Consider the following 21366-nt stretch of genomic DNA (forward strand, 5'->3'; position numbering starts at 1 on the left):
ATAAATAAATCTTTAAAAAAAAAAAAAGTTACGTAACAAAACCAGTGTTAGCTGTCTTTGTACAACGATCTCAGTTTTCTACACTGACATCCTCTAGCTAAGGGAGAGACTGAAGACTTCTCCTGCGCTGGCAGCTTAGGACACATGGCTTTGGGGACAAGCCAAATGGTCAACAAGCCATTGCTCCTCGACATTCTCTTAGCTCACCTACAGAAACACTGCCAGAGTACAACAAAACTACAGCCATGACTTGCAGGTTGGAGACAAGAGCAATATTTTCAAAACTGACATTACGTCATTCCACTCTTAAAATTTCAATATCTAAGCCATTCTTAATGAGCCCTGAATGATGGCCCAATGGCTGAAATCTTCGCCTTGGATGCACCAGGGTCCCATGTGGGCGCAAGTTCGTGTCCCAGCTGCTCTACTTCCCATCCAGCTCCCTGCTGTGGCCTGGGAGTGGAGGACCTTGGGACCCTGCACCCACATGAGGGACCAAGAAGCTCCTGGCTCCTGACCAGCTCAGCTCCAGCCACTGCAGCTCCATGGGGAGTGAACCAGTGAATAGGTTAGGGCTGGGAATACTGGATCTACCTGTTGACTATAAAACAAGACCCCTGCCTCACATGTTTTACAAATATCAGTTCTAAATAGATCAAGGATCTAGCCCCACATCCTAACAGCACAAAATGGAGATATCGAAGACACTCTTCAAGACACAGGCGTAAGCAAAGACTTCTTGGAAAAGACTGCGACAGCACAGAAAATCCAAACAGAAACAAACGGGATTACATCAAACTAAGACATTTCTGCACCGCAATGGAAACTACCAACAAAAGAGGCAGTCAACAGCAGGGGAGAAAATATTCACAGTCTATACAGAAGACTAATATCCAGGATTGTAAAGAAGTGAAGAGACTCAACCTCAAAACAAACAGTTAAGAAATGGGAAAAGGATGTGAAGTTTTTTTCCAAAGGATAAAATTCAAATGGCCAACAGATTTAAGAAAAATGCACAGAATCTCTAACCACCAGAGAAATCAAATTAAAACCACAATGAGGTTTCATCTCACCCCAGTAAGAATGGCTATCATGAAAACAACAGGGCCCGGCAGCGTGGCCTAGCGGCTAAAGTCCTCGCCTTGAACATGCCGGGATCCCATATGAGCACCAGTTCTAACCCCGGCTGCTCCACTTCCCATCCAGCTCCCTGCTTGTGGCCTGGGAAAGCAGTCGAGGATGGCCCAATGCTTTGGGACCCTGCACCTGTGTGGGAGACCTGGAGGAGGTTCCTAGCTCCTGGCTTTGGATCGGCGCAGTACTGGCCGTTGCGGCTCACCTGGGGAGTGAATCATTGGATAGAAGATCTTCCTCTCTGTCTCTCCTCCTCTCTGTATATCTGACTTTGTAACGAAAAATAAATAAATCTTTAAAAAAAAAAAAAAAAAGAAAACCAACAACAAATACCGGTGAGGATGTGGCAGAAATGCATTCTAATCCACCGCTGAGTGAGATTGTAAAGCAGTGAAACCATTACGGGAGACAGCATGGAGATCCCACAGACATCTAAAAATACATTCCATAGCAGCCAGGCATCCCAACTCCTAGAAATTCATCCAAACAGAATGAAATCAGCACATCACAGTCTACTTCCTACCCCTATGTTTATAGCAGCTCAATTCATAATAGCAAAGAAATGGAATCAACCATGTTTTCCCATCGATGGATGACTGGATAAAGAAAATCTGGCACATTTACTCGGTGGAATACCACTCAGCCAGAAAAATGAATGAGGTCTTGTCTTTTGCAACTAAGTGGGCACAACTGGAAATCATTATGCTTAGCGAAATAAGTCAAGTCTAGTAAAACAAATATATTTTTTCTATAATCTGTGATAACACACCGTTCACTATCCAGCAACGATGGACTTGGCGCACAGAGCCAATAACAGTAACAACACGTGTGGACTACTGTCAATAGCCTAGGTTTATTAACAACCTCAGACTTTTTAGACTGTCCTGTAGGCACAAGGGAGGTGGGATTGAGATATTTACATCTCAACAAAGAGTGGAAGTTGACTTGAAACTACGGGAGTTCCCCTAAGCCTAGCTACTGAACCCGTATCAATTGTTTCCACATCCCTGCCTGGAAGCCTCTGTTTTGTATATTTAATCCACTGTCCTCCAATCAGTTGTCCTCTTACAACACACACAGCACAAAAAATGTAACCTATAGGTACAAGAGTGAGGCTAGAATCTGATTCTTGTGTACAACCTTTGTTTATACTCCAGGAACAACAGGTCTCTTGTTTATTTCTTTTCTATTCTCTATCATCTTCTAACCTGTCCCTTGTTGGTATCATTAACTAACAGAATGTTAAACATGCAGAAAAAATACATACAACCTTTTTTTTTAAAGGTACACTTAATCAAATATACTGTTAATTAAATACCAGTGGATTAAATTCTCCATTGATAAGACAAAAAATTATGGACTAAGATATTAATCAAAGCTTGATTGCCAACTGCTTAAAAAATTATGGATATTACGCTTGGTGAGACCAATAAAAGCTTATTTTACCCCAATTTTGTCATTTTTGATGCTATCTTACAAACTTAATTTTCTAATAAAATTTACTACTCAGTGTATCTACACATAAAAATAAAACCAGATTTTACCTTTTAGTTTTCATTTGTATCTTTCCCTCCACGACTCAGTAGATAAATCTGCTACATGATTCATTCTTCGATCAACTGAACTGAAAGCAACAACAACGCCAAGTACTCTTTCAAAGCAATGATCCTGGACTTCACTTTTCATTCTCACCGTTACGAGAACCGTTAGAGGGAGACAGGTGATGAAAAGAAGATTAGGAAGAAAAACTGATTCGTTCAAGAATTTAAACCATTTAACCTTTTTATTATGTGACCTACCATTAGGAAATCTATAACAGAAGAGCATATTAGCACACAGTATAATCAGACTGGTAACCAGGAAACATTACAAAATGGTCCTTTGGCCATCGATACTTTCCAGAGCAGGAGATCTTGTAATTCACTTACCAAGCCCAGAACAATGACTTCTAAACCCTGAATATCAAAGTATGCCAACAGGGAGGTCTCACATAGACTTCGACTGCACAAAGATAAAGCTTTAAATGTGATCATTTTCAAATTAGACTTATCATTAAACATCTTAGCTTAAAACTACAAAAAGGAGTAAACAGCAAGCCAAATGATTTCTGAGTTAAACTCATTTAGAAAGCAGTATATGTATCTATTAAATATACATGGACATGATCATATACATATATGAAACTGTGCAATTATATGGCATTCTAAATAACTCATTTAAGTACATTTTTGGCATTTAAACAAATATCAAATTGAGCTTTAAGTGAATAAGAACAGAACTTGATTTTAATTTTCAAATATAAAAAGACAGCTAAACACAAAGTACAAATCAGAAAATCCTCAATGTAGATTACCTTGGAAATTAAAAATTCTGTAACACAGTGGCTTTCTATCTCAAACTGAAATGCAAATAAAACCTTTTTTCCCAGATTTTACTCTGCACTTAGTAGCACTCTAAAAGCTTTCTGACTCTACAGGGAAAAAAATAAAATAAAAACTATGACCAATTCAAACCACCTAGGAGAGAGTGGGGGAGGGGTTACTAACCAGAGCAAGTTTGCAGTCTTCCCTAATGTAACCCTTTACAGTCTACATAAAGCTCAAAGAAAACAAAGTGCCTATTATTTATGGAACTGCTGAACTTTTGTTTCAAAAAATAACAATAACAAAAAATACAGTGTTAAGTATCATTGGAATAATGTAACACATAAGGTTGAAAAATACTGAAACACAGTTAAGACTCAAAACTCTAGCTTAAAAAAAAAAAGAAAAAAGGAATCAACCAGACAAGTCAACCTCAGACTTTGCGAGGACGGCCCTGAAGACCAACGTGACACGGCACAGACACGCTCTACCACGCCCCAGCGCCCCAGAAATTCTGACACAGAGACAAGAGGTTAGAACAAGTAAAAAAGTCTTTCCAAATTTTGTGGCCCAGAAAACTGAATGGGGGAAGTTCCTGACACTGAACTTTGTCACCTGGCTTCTCCCGTTAGCAACATCACCTCCATCTTTGTTGGGATGTTTGTTCATCTGCTTCCACTTTGAACCGATTCCATCTCCTGGAATCAGAATTTAACTAAACACTCAAGGGAGTGAATTGAAGGTCATAATTTAATGAGAAGTTCTAAGCTAACAACCCTAGGTGTAGACCTCAAGTTCCTTCTCCCAACTCAGCATCTGATGGTCAGCATTTTGGCACCAGCTAGGTAAATCAGTGTCTGATCAGAATTTCTGAGTGAGGCAGCTGTAGTTAAATCACAACCTTGTATCAGCAGTCGATGATTCGGTTTGCTTTCTGAAAGGCAGGCATAGACAGCCACACTGAAAAAGCTTTCAGAACTGGAGAGGAAACAGTAACAAGGTACAAACAAAACCAGGCAAAGGAGCTCGGCAAACACAAAACCTGGCTAAAAGTGGGAAGCCTGACTGATCACACCCATCTCATAATTAGCCAGATGGGCATTTCTCTGTCCTTAAGCTACTTTAACTTCAGTCAAACCTCTTTTCTACTATACTAAGATTTTTCTATAACCATTTTTCTTAATCCTTAGCATTTAATGAGAAATCATTTATTCTATAAAGAAATACAGCACATGTGGCCACAGTCTAAGTATGCTTACAACTGGAAAATTATGTCACTTAACAAAAAAAACTTGCACTGTGACGTTATTACTCTAAGATAATTCAATTGGTGCTGGGATCTCCCCTCACCAAAAAAGCATGGCACTCACGGCCCAGGTTGAATACTACGAACATTGCACAGAGAGAAGCAGGAACAGCAAAATCTCCAAGAGAAGTCTTTCTATTTATTTGTATCTGAGCATTCAGGTAATGCCCCAAATGAAAAATGGTGCGGTAACAGCAACTTTAATATAAAGAGACAAGAAGCTGCAATGCCAGTGGCCACTTGGCGCTGCCAACAGGGAGAAAGCAGTCTGCAAGAGAAAGCTCGGCTTGGGGAGGAGAAGGGGGGGACAGGAGGCAAATCTCAGACAGACAGTGACACAAAACTGTTGTACTGCTGGATGTTTCGCTTGAGGATATCTGAGCATGGGCCGAGAACACGTTCAAACCTCGGTCGGTCCAGCTTCACACACTTCAAGGGCCCACGGGCGACCACGGTGGCAGCGCGAGGACGATTCATGAGAAGTGCGATTTCACCTGGGGAAGGGACAGGGCCGTCAGGAGCTGGCTGGAGGCCACAGGGACCAAGACTGGGGAACACAGGGGCCACAGCTCAGAGAGGGCCACAAAGCCAGAGGGATACCAAGTAGGTATATCTCTAGTAACACAGGCCACACCACTCCCACAGAAAACATAAAACCAACTAATCTGTAAGAAATATGAGAATTAATAACAAACTGAGTAGGGGGTCAAAACTGGACTTAGCTCTGAAAGCCAAAACAGCTATAATTAAAACATAAAATTTGGGGGGAAAGACAAACTTATGAAAGACAGTAGTTATCTCAGTGAGAAGTAACTTAAAGAAACTTTTGTATTTGGGCCCGGCACAGTAGCCTAGTGGCTGAAGTCCTGGCCTTGCACGTGCCCAGGATCCCATATGGATGCCAGTTCATATCGCAGCTGCTCCACTTCCCATCCAACTCTCTGCTTGGGGCCTGGGAAAGCAGTCAAGGACAGCCCAAAGCCTTGGGACCCTGCACCCGCTCACGTGGGAGACCCAGAAGAGGCTCCAGGCTCCGAGTTTCAGACTGGCTCAGCTCCAGCCACTGCGACCAGTTGGGGAGTGAACCAGCGGAAGGAAGATCTTCCTGTCTCTCCCCCTCTGTAAACCTGACTTTCCGATAAAATAAATCTTTTCAGAAATTATATATTTATTGTGAGAAAATCCACACATACCAAAATAGTCAGAAGGCCCCAATCTTCCCACTTCAACAAATTCTTCATTTTCTGACCGGCGCTGTAGCACGGCAGCTGACCCCTAAAAAAACACCACCAGAAAAGCTGATTAAGGGGGTACTTTCAAACGCGGGGTGGCAATTTAAATCTCCTGTGCAGTTCAGTTACTCTCCACAATGAGGACGGGTTCAGTGGCTATCTCATTCACCCATGTCCCTAGATAAAGGATGACTGAACACCAGTCACTACAGCAGCCCTGACCGGGACGGAGCAAGCATTCCCCTGCAAACAGTCTGCGCTGAGCTAGCATTAATGAGGTTCAACGCAGGCTGGCAAGCTGCAAACAGGCAAAGTCAAGCTGACTGCCTGCTCCATAAATAACATTTTTGAGGACTACCACACCCATTCATTTACCTACTGTCCTCCGGCCCCTCTGCAAGAGAAACAGCAGAGCCACAAAGGCTAATTTATTTACCACTTTAAGGGACTTCCAACCTCTGAAGTTAAACAGTCAATCAGCAATGAGAAAGTCATACCCACAGAAATCTACGACTTGGATCTGCTTGGCAGACCAGAGGAGCTGTTGTACAGTCCCAAGGCTTGTGAGGATAAAAAAAGTGACTTTCAGAATTGAAGCCATTAGCTTTCACCAGACATGCACATCTAGAATTCTGATTCAACTCATTTAAAAGGTAGAGAGGCCTAGCACAAAACCGAGCACATGCATTTCAAAGTAAAAGATTTAATTTTAAAATAAAACTTCAGATAATCTTTAAGACTAAAACTACACATCAGAATTAGCCCTCTTCTCCCCTCTAAAGTACACTTTTCAAAAGAATTAAATGCAGAGTCATTACTTCTAAGATAATGAAGAACTCATCTCCCGGTTCTCCCTGCACTACGATCTTCTCCCCATCTTCAAACTGGACAGGCTCCAGGGCATCAGCTACAGTGAGACGTTCCCATTTGTCCAGGGATTCTGAAAGACAACAATCAGGAGAATGACTCTACTGCTTAGTGCTAACAATGTCGCAACCAAAACCATGCAGGGATTCATGCTAACGGCCACGCTCATGGACATGCACACGTGTCTCAGACGCAGCACGGCACCTGTCTTCTACTACTTCTAGTCTCAGCAGCATCCTCCCGGGACCTGCAGACGGCCCTTACACCCTTACCCCATTGGTCCACCAGCCAGCTTAACAATTGTACCCAGTGGCAAAAATGGCCCATGCAATCAAGCCTACAAGTAACAGATCACTGCCTGTCTCTTCCATAGATTACAGAAGGAACTTACCTGCTTAAATCCTTAGCTCAATTTATTTTTGGAACTACATAAAGCTAGAAAATTACTTTTACTAGCAAAGGCCAAATTAACTCATTGTAACAAAGCAATGGCAGAAGACTGTTACCTTACGAAGCCATCATTGCTGCTTCTCATGCACAGGCTCAGTCAATCCAAGTGTTTAGTAACAGAGTCACAGACTAGATCCTATGAATCTGCCTTTCACTGGGAATTTCAACACAGGGGTCACTGTTCAAAGGAAGCTTGCAGACACTTCCCAGAATCAGGATGCACAACCATAAAACATCAAGGACAGAGTCACACAGAGAACAACTGTGAACATCTGGTCAGGAAGGATACCTTCAGTCTCTCCTTCTCTCCAGGAAGAATGAAAAGCACCTACATTCTCAAAAAGCTTTTCCTTAAACCAATCATTTCTACTTTGAGCTATGTCATATTCTAGCAAAGCTAACACTTCTCAACTGTTTTTAGGTGTTGGCGCCGTGGTGTAGTAGCTTCAGCCTCACTCAGCCTGCAGTGCTGGCGTCCATATGGGCACTGGCTGCTCCACTTCCCATCCAGCTTCTTGCTAATGTGCCTGGAAAAGCAGCAGCAGATGGCCCAAGTGCTTGGGACTCTGCACCTAAAAGGGAGACCTGGAAGCAGCTCCAGACACCTGGCTTCAGAATGGCCCGCTTTGGCTGTTGAAGCCATTTAGGGAGTGAACAAGCAGCTGGGAAGACAATGAACGCTCCTTCTCTGTAAACCTGCCTTCCAAATCACCATAAATTATTCTCTTAAAATCATTTTAACTTAAAAACGTCCTAATGCTGTCAAATAAAAATTCCATTAGTTTTTCAGCACTGTGAATAAACAAAAACATGAGTAACTAGAATTTCTATAAAACACCACAGGTTCTCACTGTTAACATTTCGATGTAAAAATTTTGCATTCAATTTTCCAAAACTCACCTAAAATGGATACTTTGCTAAGGAACTCTTCATACATCTTCCGCTTTCTCAGTGTACTTCCCTGCAAGTGACAGATAACACAACTCATAGCTCCAAAACGTGCAGTGCCAGGTAATGCCGCAGAGTAATCCAGATCAAGTTTCAAATCTATTTAAAAGTAGACAAGCCAAAGCTGGCTGCTGCTTCCTCTGCTTCCTCATTTCTGACTACTTGTCTTCTTGCTGAAGACAGTGAGGTCAGCTCTGTAAAAGTTCTTAGCACCTTGCCTGTAGCATGCAATCGGTGTATCACCAAAGTGAAGTTATACGAGCAACTGCTGAAGTTATCAAGCAAATGATCAATTCTCCAAAATACCACCAAGCAGTAAATGTGACTGCGCTAGAATCCTCCCCTGCAGCACCAATCCCCACCGACAGGAAGAACACTACAGCTGCTTGTACAACCCCCTCCCCAACAAGCACCGCAAGGTCCCAAACCTAGCTAAGCTGTCTCACCCACAAACTGTTAAATGCACCTGGGAGGAAACCAACAAGGACAAGCTGTTCTCTTAGAACCACTTTCCCTTGCTTTCAAACTGCCTTAGCACCCAACACCCCTTCCAACAAATCATACACACCCACATGTGTAAACAAGGATGTAAACACCGCTGGCCTTCCCTATCTGCAGTCCCACATCTGTGGTTCAAAAATAGTAAGATATTTTTAAGATCTTCTCTGAAACATACTTTTTGTCATTATTCCCTCAACACTACAACCTAACTACCCACATGTTCTTCACACTGACTGTGTGTAAGTAACCCTATACCTACACTAAGACGGTGATGCTCGGGAATCTACAGGAGAATGCAGTTGACAAGCAAATGCTGCATCGCCCTACGTGGGACTTGATACCTGACGACTGTGGTATCTGACAGCAGAGTGTAGGGACGGGACCTAGAACCAATTCCTCATGCAGCCCAGAGGATGACTAGGTATACAGGAAACTTCAAAAATTCATGGAACAACAGAATTAAAAGTGCAAAAAATTGTGAAATCTATGCAGCTTTACCAAAACAACATTTTCTGTGAATTTGAAAGACCTCCATCCATTTACCCACCCATTCTTCAAATTTATTTATATTTGGGATAGATGTACAGAAGACTTCAAAATGTACATACATGCACGCACACATACATTTCAAATACAAAAGAAAAGAACACAGGGCACTCAAAACTGTCCTTTAAAATGGCCACTGCATAAATTTAAGAAAACTCTTCAAAGTGCCCAATGTCATTAGATGGGACTTAAATATCCACAGTCAAATTAAATTAAGAACATTTCAATTGTTTCATTCTTTTACTTCTTCATCTAACAAGAGGACACGCGCCATGCTGCCAATCCACTTTCACAGTTGAGGCCATCTGCCACTTCAAAGGCCTAAGTAACACTCTACACTTACAAGGCTCTCCCTAAGGGGTAAAGTCAGGAAAGATGCTTCTTTCAGCTTCTAAACATGAATGGCTCTCTACATGCACACATTTTGTTTGCCATGTTATTTCTAGCCAAAATATAACTGTCTAAAATGACACGATGATATACTCTGGTTTCTCTTCAGATCGTATAAATCTTTCGTCTTTTACTAAAATGACACGATGAATAATGCTGACCTGAACGTAATGCAAAATATTCCACCATCAAAAGCAAGAAATAGGGGCTGGTACCATGGCATAGTAGGTCAAGCCTCCTCCTGCAATGTCAACATACAATATGGGCACCAGTTCAGGAATCCTGGCTGTACCACTTCAATCAAGCTCCCTACTAATGCGCCTGGGAAGGCAAAGATGGCCCTAAGACCTTGGACCTCTGCACCAATGTGGGAAACCCAGAAGAAACTGCTGGCCACCAGCTTCAGACAGTCCAGCTCTGGCTACTGTGGTCATTTGGGGAATGGGAGATCTCTCTCTCTCTCTAAAATCTTTTAAATAAGAATAAACAAATCTTTTAATTAAAAAAGCAAGGAATATTCTCATTTTCATTTAGTGACAGTCAAATATTAGTTCCACAGACCAGAACGGATCTTACCATCAGGATCCTCCTATAGCTGTCCCGGTCAATGCCCCACAACTTCACGTTAGTCTTGGCTTTGACGGTGGCTGCTCTAGGTGTCCCATAAATCAAAGCGAGTTCCCCAAAGCTCCCTCCTTCCCCAACACTGGTTGCCCATTCGTTGTTGACATAGACCTAAAAGCAAATGACTGCTGTCAGCAAGGTGCTTTTATTCCACATACATAAACATTTAAGAATCAAAAATCCTTAAATCTCTTTAACAGGATCAGAATCCTAGACTTTGCTTTGAAAATGCAACATACACACACACATACACACACACGTTCTTGGTACACAGCAGGGCAAAACAGCTGACTTCTAAGAGTTGAGTTAGGTGAAAGAAGGGTGCCTATGGTCTACCTGGTCTAATTATCACTAGATAAGGTAACAGGTAATATAATACTAATACTACATATTCAAAAATACTGTGCTTCGGAGCCTGGCACTGCAGCCTAGCAGCTGAAGTTTTTGCCTTGCATGCACCAGGATCCCATATGGGTGCTGGTTCTAATCCCAGCTGCTCCACTTCCCATCCAGCTCCCTGCTTGTGGCCTGGGAAAGCAGTCGAGGACGGCCCAAAGCCTTGGGACCCTGCACCAGCATGGGAGACCTGGAAAAGGCTCTGGGCTCCTGGCTTCAAATCGGCTCAGCTCCAGCCATTGTGGCCGCTTGGGGAGTGAATCAACGGACGGAAGACTTTCCTCTCTGTCTCTCCTCTTCTTTGTGTATCTGACTTTCCAATAAAAACAAATCTTCAAAAAAAAAATTCTATGCTTTGTGCACTGTGCTACACATTTTTATTATTTATATATTTTTAAAGATTATCTATGTATTTTTGCCACTATTAAATCTTACATCCATCTCTCCTTGATCAATCACATAGAAGTTATCCCCTTCATCACCTAAAGGAAAGTAAAAAAATGTTAGAAGCATATTTCAAACGGAACTAAGTCAAATCCTCAAATCAGTACAAATACTCATTTTATATTACTGTTGCGAGAACAGTGCTATAAACTTACACAAACTTCCCAGAAAACAAAATATAACATATTTTAAAAGCCAGAAAAGAAAACTGATCAGTGTTTTAGGCATCTCAGTGAAGAATATCTCTAGGAAGAAAAAAAGCCAGGGGTTGGTTCTGTGACCCAAGTGGTCAAGCCATCTTAACTCAACTCAGAGTGCCAACTGTTTCCAAGTCCTGGCTGCTTCGCTGCCCATCCAGCTCCCTACTCTGGCCTGGGAAAGCAGCGAAGCACAGCCCAAGTCCTGGGGACCCTGCACCCACACGGGAGATGTGGACGCAGCTCCTGGATCCAGCTCGGCTCAGCTGGATGGCCATTTGGTGAGTAAACCAGCAGATGGAAGATCTTTCTCTCTGTCTCTCCTTCTCTCTGTAAATATGTCTTTCAAATAAAGTAAATCTTACAAAAAAGCCTTACACTGTACACAGAGTTACTAACTGCTATGGCCTCTACAACACTAGAAAAAGTTTAAAGTAAAAGAGTATCACAAAATTGCAAAACATACTGTTTATATACAAGACCTATGGAAATGTCAAGAAGAATAAAAGAGGACTGATACCCAAAAGATCAAACCCATGTCAGTGTCTGTGTGCGGAAAGGTCAGCCTTCACAGAAGCCAGAACTTGACAGACGGGCTGCGTGATGAGGAATGCAGATATCTGGTTCACCCTCAGTGATGTTAACAGGAGGAAACGTTACACTCAAAGAGGCCAACAAACTTCAAAACAACAAAACCAGAGGAAGCTCCCAGGAGATCTTGCTCTCCCGTAAGCACAATGCTTGCCCGTACCTTGCTGGATGACAGTCTCTCCAGCAATAAAGGAGACTGGAAACATGGCATCAAAAATATCACTGCAAGACAAGAGAAAAGTCATTAAGAGCCTTCAAATTCACAATGGGCTGGCCCTGTGGCATAACAGGTCAAGCCACTCCCTGAGACAATGATTAAAGTCCCAGCTGTTCCACTTCCTCTCCAGGTCCCTGATACTGGCCATGGAAAGCAGCAGCAAACAGCCCAGGTAGGAGACTCAGCAGAAGCTCCTGGCCGCCACCAGCTGGTGCAGCCATTGGGGGAGTACACCACCAGATGAAAGCTCAAGTTTCCCCACTTCCCTGTAACTCTGCCTTTCAACAAACAAGGGGAAGAAAAGGCAACGGTGCGAGTAGCAGGACCACAGCCTTGCTAGAAAAACCGTGCGAGAAGAACCCATACCTACCTTCTCTCGTTGTCATCCAGATGCGAGAAGAGCACATTCTTTTCGATGGCTTTGGCCAAAGCAGCCATTGTCTTATAATCTTTCGGTATAACCTAGAACAGAATTGAAGGTCAAACGGCAATTCTGTAAACCAAAAACATTTCATGTTTACTCCAAGAACCTGTATTTCCATTAAATGCCAAGTCACATTATTCTTTTTAAACAGATCTGCTTTGACTAAATATTTTCACTATAACACACTTACAATATCCTTTGATCTGCAAAGGTCCATTAAATATTGACTAATTAATCTCCGCACCTACAGTCAGCCCGAATTTAAAGACTGGTAACTGGGGGGGGCCAAACGCAGTAGCCTAGCAGCTTAAGTCCTCGCCTTACATGCACCGAATCCCATATGGGTCCAGTTCTAATCCCAGCAGCCCCACTTCCCATCCAGCTCCATGGGAAAGCAATCGAGGACAGTCCAAAGCATTGGGACCCTGCACCCATGTGGGAGACCCAGAAGAGGATCCTGGCTCCAGGCTTTGGATCGGCGCAGCTTCGACTATTGTGGTCACTTAGGGAGTGAATCAACAGGTCGAAGATCTTCCTCTCTGTCTCTCCTCCTCTCTGTATATTTGACTTTCCAATAAAACTAAATAAATCTTTAAACAAAAAAAAGAATGGTAATTAGTTCCCAACTAACAACTAGAAACCAAAAACACTTTGACCGGGTCATTATTTTACTGCAAAACTAAGCATTTTGAACTAGTGAGTCCTTTTTGAGACTGTGGTAGCTCTAAGTGCCAGGATGATGGAGTTCTCCCTTAAGGCTCCTCACGCTAACTCTGACACAGAGTGGACTGAGGAAAACCAAGCTCACCGGAATACAGGACAAAGGTCTAAAAGCCACAACGGGACAGTTCGAAAGGGGCTCTGCCTGCAGCTGCCACAGGGTAGACCTGCTGTTGATCCTAGTGACGTCCTCTGACAACAGACTACAAGGCCTGAGCTCCAGGACCGAGAACAGCCTGCCCCGCGGGTCAGAGGCATCCAGTCACCCACTGGCAGACGACTCCCGCGCCAGTACACAGCATCCCCTCATTTCAGACATCAGCTACCTTTCTGACGTACGACGCTGCGTCCTCCTCCGTGTAGACTTCAGCGCTGATGGCCCCCCGCCGCCGCCGCCCCTTCACCACCGGGTTGGGGGGAGGAGGAGAGATTTCATCTTCCCTGGAGTCTGTGCGGGTGCCGGCTTTCTGCAGATTCTGAATCTGCTTGGCCTCCTCCTACAACCACGGCAAGTCAAGTCAGTATTGCACGTTCCAATGAGTCTACCTCAGTCTTCTCAAACTCTTCCAATGCACATTAGGGGGAGAACAAAAATCCAAATGAGGAGGAAAAAAGTAAAGTTTGGAAAGGAATACTCTCAGATGACAGTTCATCACCCTTCATCAACGAGCCAAAGCCTTTAAAACAGGACAGTGGCCCTGGCCCGACAGGAACGAAGCCCCAGGAAGGAGCTTTCCACATGCTAGCGCAGACAGCAGGAGCCCCCGCGTGACCCAGGGATAACTCAGGCAGGGCAAGGACAGCAGGGATGTGTGAGTAACGTCACTAACTCAGTTCCTGTGGCTGTGGGATTCACATTCTAACCCAGGCCTCAGACACAAATACTAAACAAGAAATTCACAGAATTTAAGTAAAATCAAATCTAATTAACTGCCACACCCAGAAAATTTGTTTAATATCAGGGTTTATTCTTACACAAAACAACCAAGCCTGTTTTTTAAACTACTTCTTGGGAGCTGGTGCTGTGGCATAGTGGGTAAAGTACCACTAGCACCAACATCCCCTATGCACACCAACTCAAGCGTCAGCTGCTCCACTTCCAAATAAGCTCCACGCTCCCGCCCAGGGGAAGCCAGTGAGGCGGGCCCAAGCCCTCGAGTCCTTGCACACACATGGGCTCCGGGCTCCTGATCAGGCCAAGCGCTATGGCAGTAAATCAAAAGATGAAAGATCAATCTCTCTCTCCCTCTAACTCTACCTTTCAAATAAGTAAATGTTTAAAAAAAAAAACAAAGCTTCTTCCTGATGCCAGCTGTGGTGCAGCAAGTTGAGCTGCTACGTGCAATGCTAACTTACCATGTCAGCACAGGTTCAAGTCCTGGACACCACAGCTCTGATACAGTGCCCTGCTGATGTGCCAGGGAAAGTGGTTGAAGATGGCCCAAATTCTTGAGCCCCTGCCACACACGGGAGAGCAGCAGAGGAAGTTCTGGGCTTCTGGCTTCAGCCCGGCTCAGCCCAAAGTGGCCAATTGAGGAGCAAAATATCCCAACCAGAGATCTCTGGCTCTCCCTCTTTCTCTGTAACTCTTTCAAATAAAGAAATCTTTAAAAAGAAAAAAGAGGGCCAGGCAGGCGTGGCCTGGCAGCTAAAGTACTCACCTTGAACCCACCGGGATCTTATATGGGTGCTGGTTCTAATCCCAGCAGCCCCACTTCCCATCCAGCTCCCTGCTTGTGGCTTGGGAAAGCAGTCGAGGATGGCCCAAAGCCTTGGCACCCTGCACCCACATGGGAGACCTGGAGGAAGTTCCTGGCTCCTGGCTTCGGATCGGCGCAGCATCGGTCATTGCAGTCACTTGGGGAGTGAATCATTGGATGGAAGATCTTCCTCTGTCTCTCCTCCTCTCTGTATATCTGACTTTCCAATAAAAATAAATAAATCTTTTTTTTAAAAAAAGAAGCTACTTCTTATTGAACCAGTTCATATTGAAAAAAAAAATTTTTTTTAAATCTATGATCTTAAAATTCTCAGGCCTAAAAAGACTTCTTACGCTAGAAGTAAAAACAGAAATATAAGAATGTATCACCTTTTGCTTTTCACTTCTCCACTATAGTTTCCTAACCCATTTTTCAGATTCATTCAGCATTAAATGATTTTAGGAAAAATTTTGAAAAGAAAAATGTGTTAAAAGAAATTAAACTGATCCTGCTTTTTTGGCATGAGGATCAATGCAATAACATGTCGCCTTTCGTCCAGAATGACGACCGCGAAGGTGCCAACGGCATCCGGGCCCACCAGCACGCGCACGCTTCACGTCCTTTTCTTCATCTAGCAAGGGAGTATCTCTCTCATTTTTCTGCATTTTCTAATTTTTACTTTGTAACAGAAACAAAAATAACATGATTTTTATATAGATTTAATTACAAATATTTATTTAACCCAGTAAACTAGTACCATTTCTAAGAATTTATTCTACCATCTGCTCAGGAGTGAAACACCACCTCTGCTGTGCCACTGGTTTTAGCCAAACGCTGGGAACAGTGAAGCCAACGCAGCACCTTGCTGTCCTCGGAGGGAAGCAGCACGCTCTCCAGGCATCACGCCGTCCACAGTCGCCCACCTGCGACCTCTGGGGCGCTAACTGCACTGACGGGAAGGAGAGCTTTTGCTGTTCATCTTTTATTATATTTTAAGCCATGTGTAATTATTTTTTAAAAACATGGTTTTCAAAAAACTCACTTCATTTTCTCTCTGGCAGTTCCAATAACCAATAAGGTTTTTTCTATATTAACACATAATTTTAAAACTCAGGTCTTCCCTATGCTTCAAGTTTGAATATAAATGAAAACCCACCCTTGACCTCCAAAGTTTATCACTGTTACGAAATTTGTGTAACACTCAAGATCATATTCTGCAAAATTTTCCAGATAATTCTGAAAGTAAACAAAAGCATTCTGACATCGCCTTATGGATGCAAACAGGTCCTTTCCAACAGCAATGTTACTATGTGAAGGGAACCTAACCCGGATGACTCAGAGCCAGTCCTGAAATCACCCGTTTTCTAACTCTGTGCCGGGCGCTTCCCACTTCAGCTCTGCTGCATCTGAAAATCTAAACAATCCTCGGCTACTTACAGGCCAACCGTGTTCTCGGATTCTGTCCCCAGCACTTATGTCCTCAATGTCTCCCAATCATTTGGTCCCTCTCTGCCCTCGACATCCTTCCCTGCAGGGAAGATGACCCGCCCACCACCCTCTGACTTGAGGCCTGGCCACAGACCACCCAATGTCAGATGCGTCACATCAGAGCAGGCCATTCTTGTCTTTGACTTTCTGTTCTCTTTGCCTGAAGACAGCACCGATCACTTACAAGATAGCTGTTAATGCTCAGACCAGAACCAGATCCATGGACACAAAATGATGAGACAAAGCCCAGAAAAGCTGCCAATGGCCAACATATACAGTCTTTTGCAACAAGCCACTGACATTTGAGAGTTACAAGTTACTCAAGCAAAGGCTAAACCAGTACACTATGGTCCAGGGTCGCTTCTCTTAGCTTTAGCTGCTACGTCTGTAACACAGGGCTAAATCACCCACCTCAGACATCTGAAACAAGGAGTATGAGCGTAAGCAAGGCGTGTGACACAGGCCTGCACAAAGGTCATCATTCATGATCTACCACAGTCCAAGAGCTAAAACACAGACTCCAACGTCAGATGAGGGGCTGAACTAAAATTACAAAATCTTCCACAGGCCAACCACGAGTTTTGGGGTTCATTATCCTTACAGAACAGTCTGAGTGTCACAAACAGAGCCCCTTAGCTGAGGCATAAGAACTTGACTGCGTTATTTTCAGACACACAAATTACCCTTTCATACATAAAACAATGACCTGTTCCAAGCCCAGGTATTCCCGTTCAAGCCCAGCTGAAGGTCTGTACGGAAGTCAATGCAGACCCCCGGATTACAGGGAAAAGCGTGTCACGTTGTTGTAACAGACGAGCTTAACACACACCGACCATACAAACACCACCTGCAAAGCATTTACTCTGAGAATTACTGCTTTTCCTTAGGTCAGGCTTTTAAAACAGCACTGTGGTTAAGCACTGATTTTGAGAGTAGTACCACACATCCAACACTCCCTAAAAAAAGATGCACGCCTAATGTCTCTCCAACTTAATCCGCTCATTTGACGGGTCTCTATTGATGTCCAAAGACAACGGATCACCTTACAGTGAGTGACCCATTTCAAAACTAGATCTCCAGGAACACACTTGATTTCAAAACAGAGAACACCCATGGCCTGCCTCCAGGGTACTTCATTTGAAAACTGCTGAAACCAGACAACGCCACAATTTCTGCAACAATTTCAAAATAGCAAGGCCGTTTATAAGGACTGATTTTTCCTTTTTAAAAATTCTAACTATGGGGCCCAGTGCAATAGCCTAGTGGCTAAAGTCCTTGCTTTACATGCGCTGGGCAGTCTATATGAGTGCCGGTTCATGTCCCAGCTGCTCTCCACTTCCCATCCAGCTCCCTGCTTATGGCCTGGGAAAACAGCAGAGGACAACCCGAGGCTTTGGGACCTTGCACCCATGTGGGAGACCCAGAAGAAGCTCCTGGCTCCTGGCTTCAGGTTGGCTCAGTTCTGGCCATTGTGGCTATCTGCGGGATAAAACAAGCAGACGAAAGATCTTATCTGTCTGTCCTTCTCTCTGTAAATCTGCATTTTCCAATAAAAAATGTTACAAAAAAATTCTAACTATGGCACCATTAAATATCAAATTTAATAAATAATTGCTATGATTTAAACATCTGTCCTCCAAAACTCATATAGGAGTTTGATACCCACAGTTTTATGCTAACAGTTATTAGCAGACAGTCCCACTATGGTGAAGTGGGGGCTTTGGCAAGTGGTTAGATGAAAGCAAGTCCTTAGCGTAGAGCCTCCTGGTTGAACCCTGTGGCTTCACGAGTGGGAAGAATCACACAGGGCGGGGACCCGTCTCCTGCCACGTGACATCTGGACTGCAGGACACGGCTCCCAGACCTCACGCCTCCTGAATCACAACCAACAAAACCCCTTTACAAGCAACCTGCCTCAGGCACTCTGTTAGAGCCGTGAAGAGATAACACAGTGTTTCAAGAACACCCCAATAATGCAGATATTTCTATAATACAATTAGGTATTTCATGACCATATTCCAAATATATCAAATGGTTCGAATTATGAACTATCTTAAAACTTTAATTTGCACAAGAAAACCTATAAATTTATCCCACTGACTTACAGAAGGAAATCAAACAAACAACTCCAGACATTCAGTGATGCAGACTGCCTAACAGACCATTTCCTGAGACAAACAGATGACAGCCCTGCCCTCGGTGCGGTACTGCTGCGTGGAGGGCAGGGCCTGCCGGCGGCCACCCAGAGGAATGGCCAGGGCTCCAAGGGGAACAGACACGTCTTGACCAAACGCAACCTGAGGGAGATGCTGACACAACAATTACAGGATCTCTACAGTTAACCCATGTACAGTACAGAATTTCTAGTGTTATCAGCTTCAAACTACAGTCCAGTGCTACGTTACACTGACTTTAAAAGATCATAAATTTTATTAAGCTTTTTTGCTTTGTTGAAGAAAAGCACAAACTGCCTTTAACTTCTGACCTAATATTTCTGACTGCAGGAGTCAGTTTCATGTACCAATTGAAACAGCTTTGGAAGCCTTTTGTTAGCCAAAGTAAACCATTAATGTTCTGATAAACCCTACAGGTCGCAAATTTTCAAAGTATTACAAACAGCTTAACATTTCCTCTTTGAATTTCTGTTTTGGACTTCTTATTTGGCCAAAAATTCCTTCTGCTCCGATATCGAGTAATAGAGTCTCACGGCAGCTCTGCCTTGCCCGACAGCGCGGCTGCCTGCTTACCTTCTCCAGCCTCTCGAAGTACTCCCTGAGGAAGGCCATGGGCCTCTCGGGCCGGGCCGTGCACAGCTGCACGATCGAGTCCTTGAGCAGGGCCTGGATGTTGTGCTTCTGCACATAGAGCTCACACTCGCGGAGGCTGCGCTCCTCCTCGCTGGCGGCAGTGCTCCCAGACGCCATGATGCTCTGCGGGGAAACGCACACACGCTAACGCCCATTATTTATCAAGCACAGATGCCCGCCTGCCCGCTGGGGTACCACAGGCACCAGCAACTGGGTCATGGGCACTGTGGTGTTGTAACCAGGGAGGTGGGAAGTTAGGAGTAAAGTATGTATAGAATTCGCATCCTTCCAAATGACTGCTCCCTCTAGTTCCTGCCACAGGCAACAGGTGGCAGGATCCCCGCAGAGGCGGGCTGTGGGGAGTCTGGTCCTCCGCGAGTCCCACTCAGTCCTCATGACCCAGGAAGTGCGTAAACGGTAAACAGGACAGAGCAAGGGCATAAAAGGAAACTCTGAGGGCAGTAAGCGAGGGAGCCCGGGGGAGAACACCTGGCGGCGGTAACTCCAGACCCAGGGCAGCGTCCTGCGGTCACACAAAGGACGAGAGGGGACACTGTCAGTGTAATCACAGGCTAATCACAAAGGCAGTAGCCTTTCCACTCTACCATCTTTCACCACAGTGCAGTCCTGAACCAGAAGGGAAAATTTGGGGGGCACCCTCTATGCCCCCCACACCAGAAGCCTTCCACAAAGCAAACTGGAAGATGTCAATAGAACATTGTCCAGAGCGCTTACTCACGTGGAAAGCGAATACTGAAACCAGCCTACAAGAGGGCTCAATAAGGAAGTTACAATTCATGGCTTTGAGAACACTCAAACCACACGGATGTAAGCAAATAACAATCAGCAGCTAAGCTCACTCTAGAGTTAGACTCCTGCAATCCAACAGGTTCAGACCCTTCCCCTTCCAGCTCCTCTTACTATGCAATCAAGCAGACATACACGGCTGTGCCCCGACTCTGCAACTGAATTCAATGCCAATCAGGCTCTTCCAATTACAACACACACAAAACTACTGAGATGAACATGCGAACTAAAACAAAAATACTAACAGGGTACACTGTGACTCACTCTGATAGCTTCCCTGATAAATGTCAGTAACAAGGGGCTAACAAACCATGAAAAAGTTTGGGGCTCCAGGACAGGCCCATAAATTAGCAGCCATGGAAAAAGAATCATGCTATGATTCCAGAAATTCACACTTTTTTAACACCAGTTTTTTAGATTTCTACTAGCCGTTCTCCCAAGTCCGGCTCTGGATGTACTGTAAGCCCACCTCGGTACAGCGGGGCCTCCCACACCGTGGAGGCCGCCAGACCTTTGGGCCTGAAAACCAGCGGTCACACCGGAAGACTTCCAGCACACTGATTCAACGAACTGGGCCCTTCGTTGCTTTCAAGCAAATCGACGTTCTCAGAAAAAAAAACCAACGCACAGCACGCTCTAGGACGTAGGCACCAAAACGCTCCACGGTTAACGAAGTCACCGTGTGATCCCCTCAACACCCGAATTTCGCGGCGTGAACACTTGTAAGCAAATATACCCGAATGAACTCCCTGTTCCTAAGGGAGCCAACGACAGCCTCTCCCCCGCGCTCCATGAACACGACAACGTTCACTACGATGTCTCCACTTAACCAAGTTCTTCCTTGTCTGAGTTCACTCGTGACAAAGATTTCCCAAAAAGCCATGTCGAGGCCGTTAATCCCAGGCGGACGTTCAACCGGCGCCCCCCGAGGCCGGCAGGTGTCCGCGGGCGCCCCCAGCTCGCGGCGCGGGCTCGTGGGGCTCGGCCGGTCGCGCGCGGGGCCCGAGGGAGGCGAGGCCGCCCGCCGCCCTCCGGGAAGGCCGGGAAGGCCGGGAGGGCCGCGAGGACCGGGCGGCGGGGACCGGACCCGCCCGCCTCGGGGACCGGAGGGCCCGGCTCGCGTCGGGGCTGCCGTCCTTCACCGAGTGGGCGAGGGCGCGCAGGAGGCCGCGGGGCGGGGGCGAGCGGCCCGGGCAGCGCCGCGGCGGCCGGAG

At 44.9% G+C, this 21366-nt stretch overlaps 1 protein-coding gene across 1 annotated transcript; it reads right to left on the reverse strand.

Moving 5' to 3' along the window:
- Positions 1–4922: 4922 nt before the first annotated feature.
- Positions 4923–21022, reverse strand: PRKAR1A (protein kinase cAMP-dependent type I regulatory subunit alpha). The gene is made up of 11 exons (XM_004592957.3): positions 20889–21022; positions 19286–19468; positions 13677–13847; positions 12577–12668; positions 12150–12211; positions 11193–11239; positions 10314–10472; positions 8253–8313; positions 6854–6975; positions 5997–6078; positions 4923–5297 (listed from the first exon to the last, which is right to left on the reverse strand). The coding sequence occupies exons 1-11, from the start codon at positions 20943–20945 to the stop codon at positions 5125–5127; spliced, it is 1209 nt and encodes a 402-aa protein (XP_004593014.2). The 5' UTR covers positions 20946–21022; the 3' UTR covers positions 4923–5124.
- Positions 21023–21366: the final 344 nt, after the last annotated feature.

Source organism: Ochotona princeps, chromosome 17 (assembly GCF_030435755.1).
Source record: "Ochotona princeps isolate mOchPri1 chromosome 17, mOchPri1.hap1, whole genome shotgun sequence".
Taxonomy (NCBI): domain Eukaryota; kingdom Metazoa; phylum Chordata; class Mammalia; order Lagomorpha; family Ochotonidae; genus Ochotona; species Ochotona princeps.

Bases quoted from the DNA above. Each gene is read 5' to 3' on its own strand.
- PRKAR1A (XM_004592957.3), bottom strand. From the start codon at position 20,945: ATGGAGCGCGGGGGAGAGGCTGTCGTTGGCTCCCTTAGGAACAGGGAG. The intron at 13,848-19,285 runs GTAAGCAGGCAG...CCGTGGTTGTAG, and splicing joins ACTTCGAGAGGCTGGAGAAG to GAGGAGGCCAAGCAGATTCA. The intron at 6,079-6,853 runs GTAATGACTCTG...GTGTTTTTTTAG, and splicing joins AGTTCTTCATTATCTTAGAA to GGGTCAGCTGCCGTGCTACA.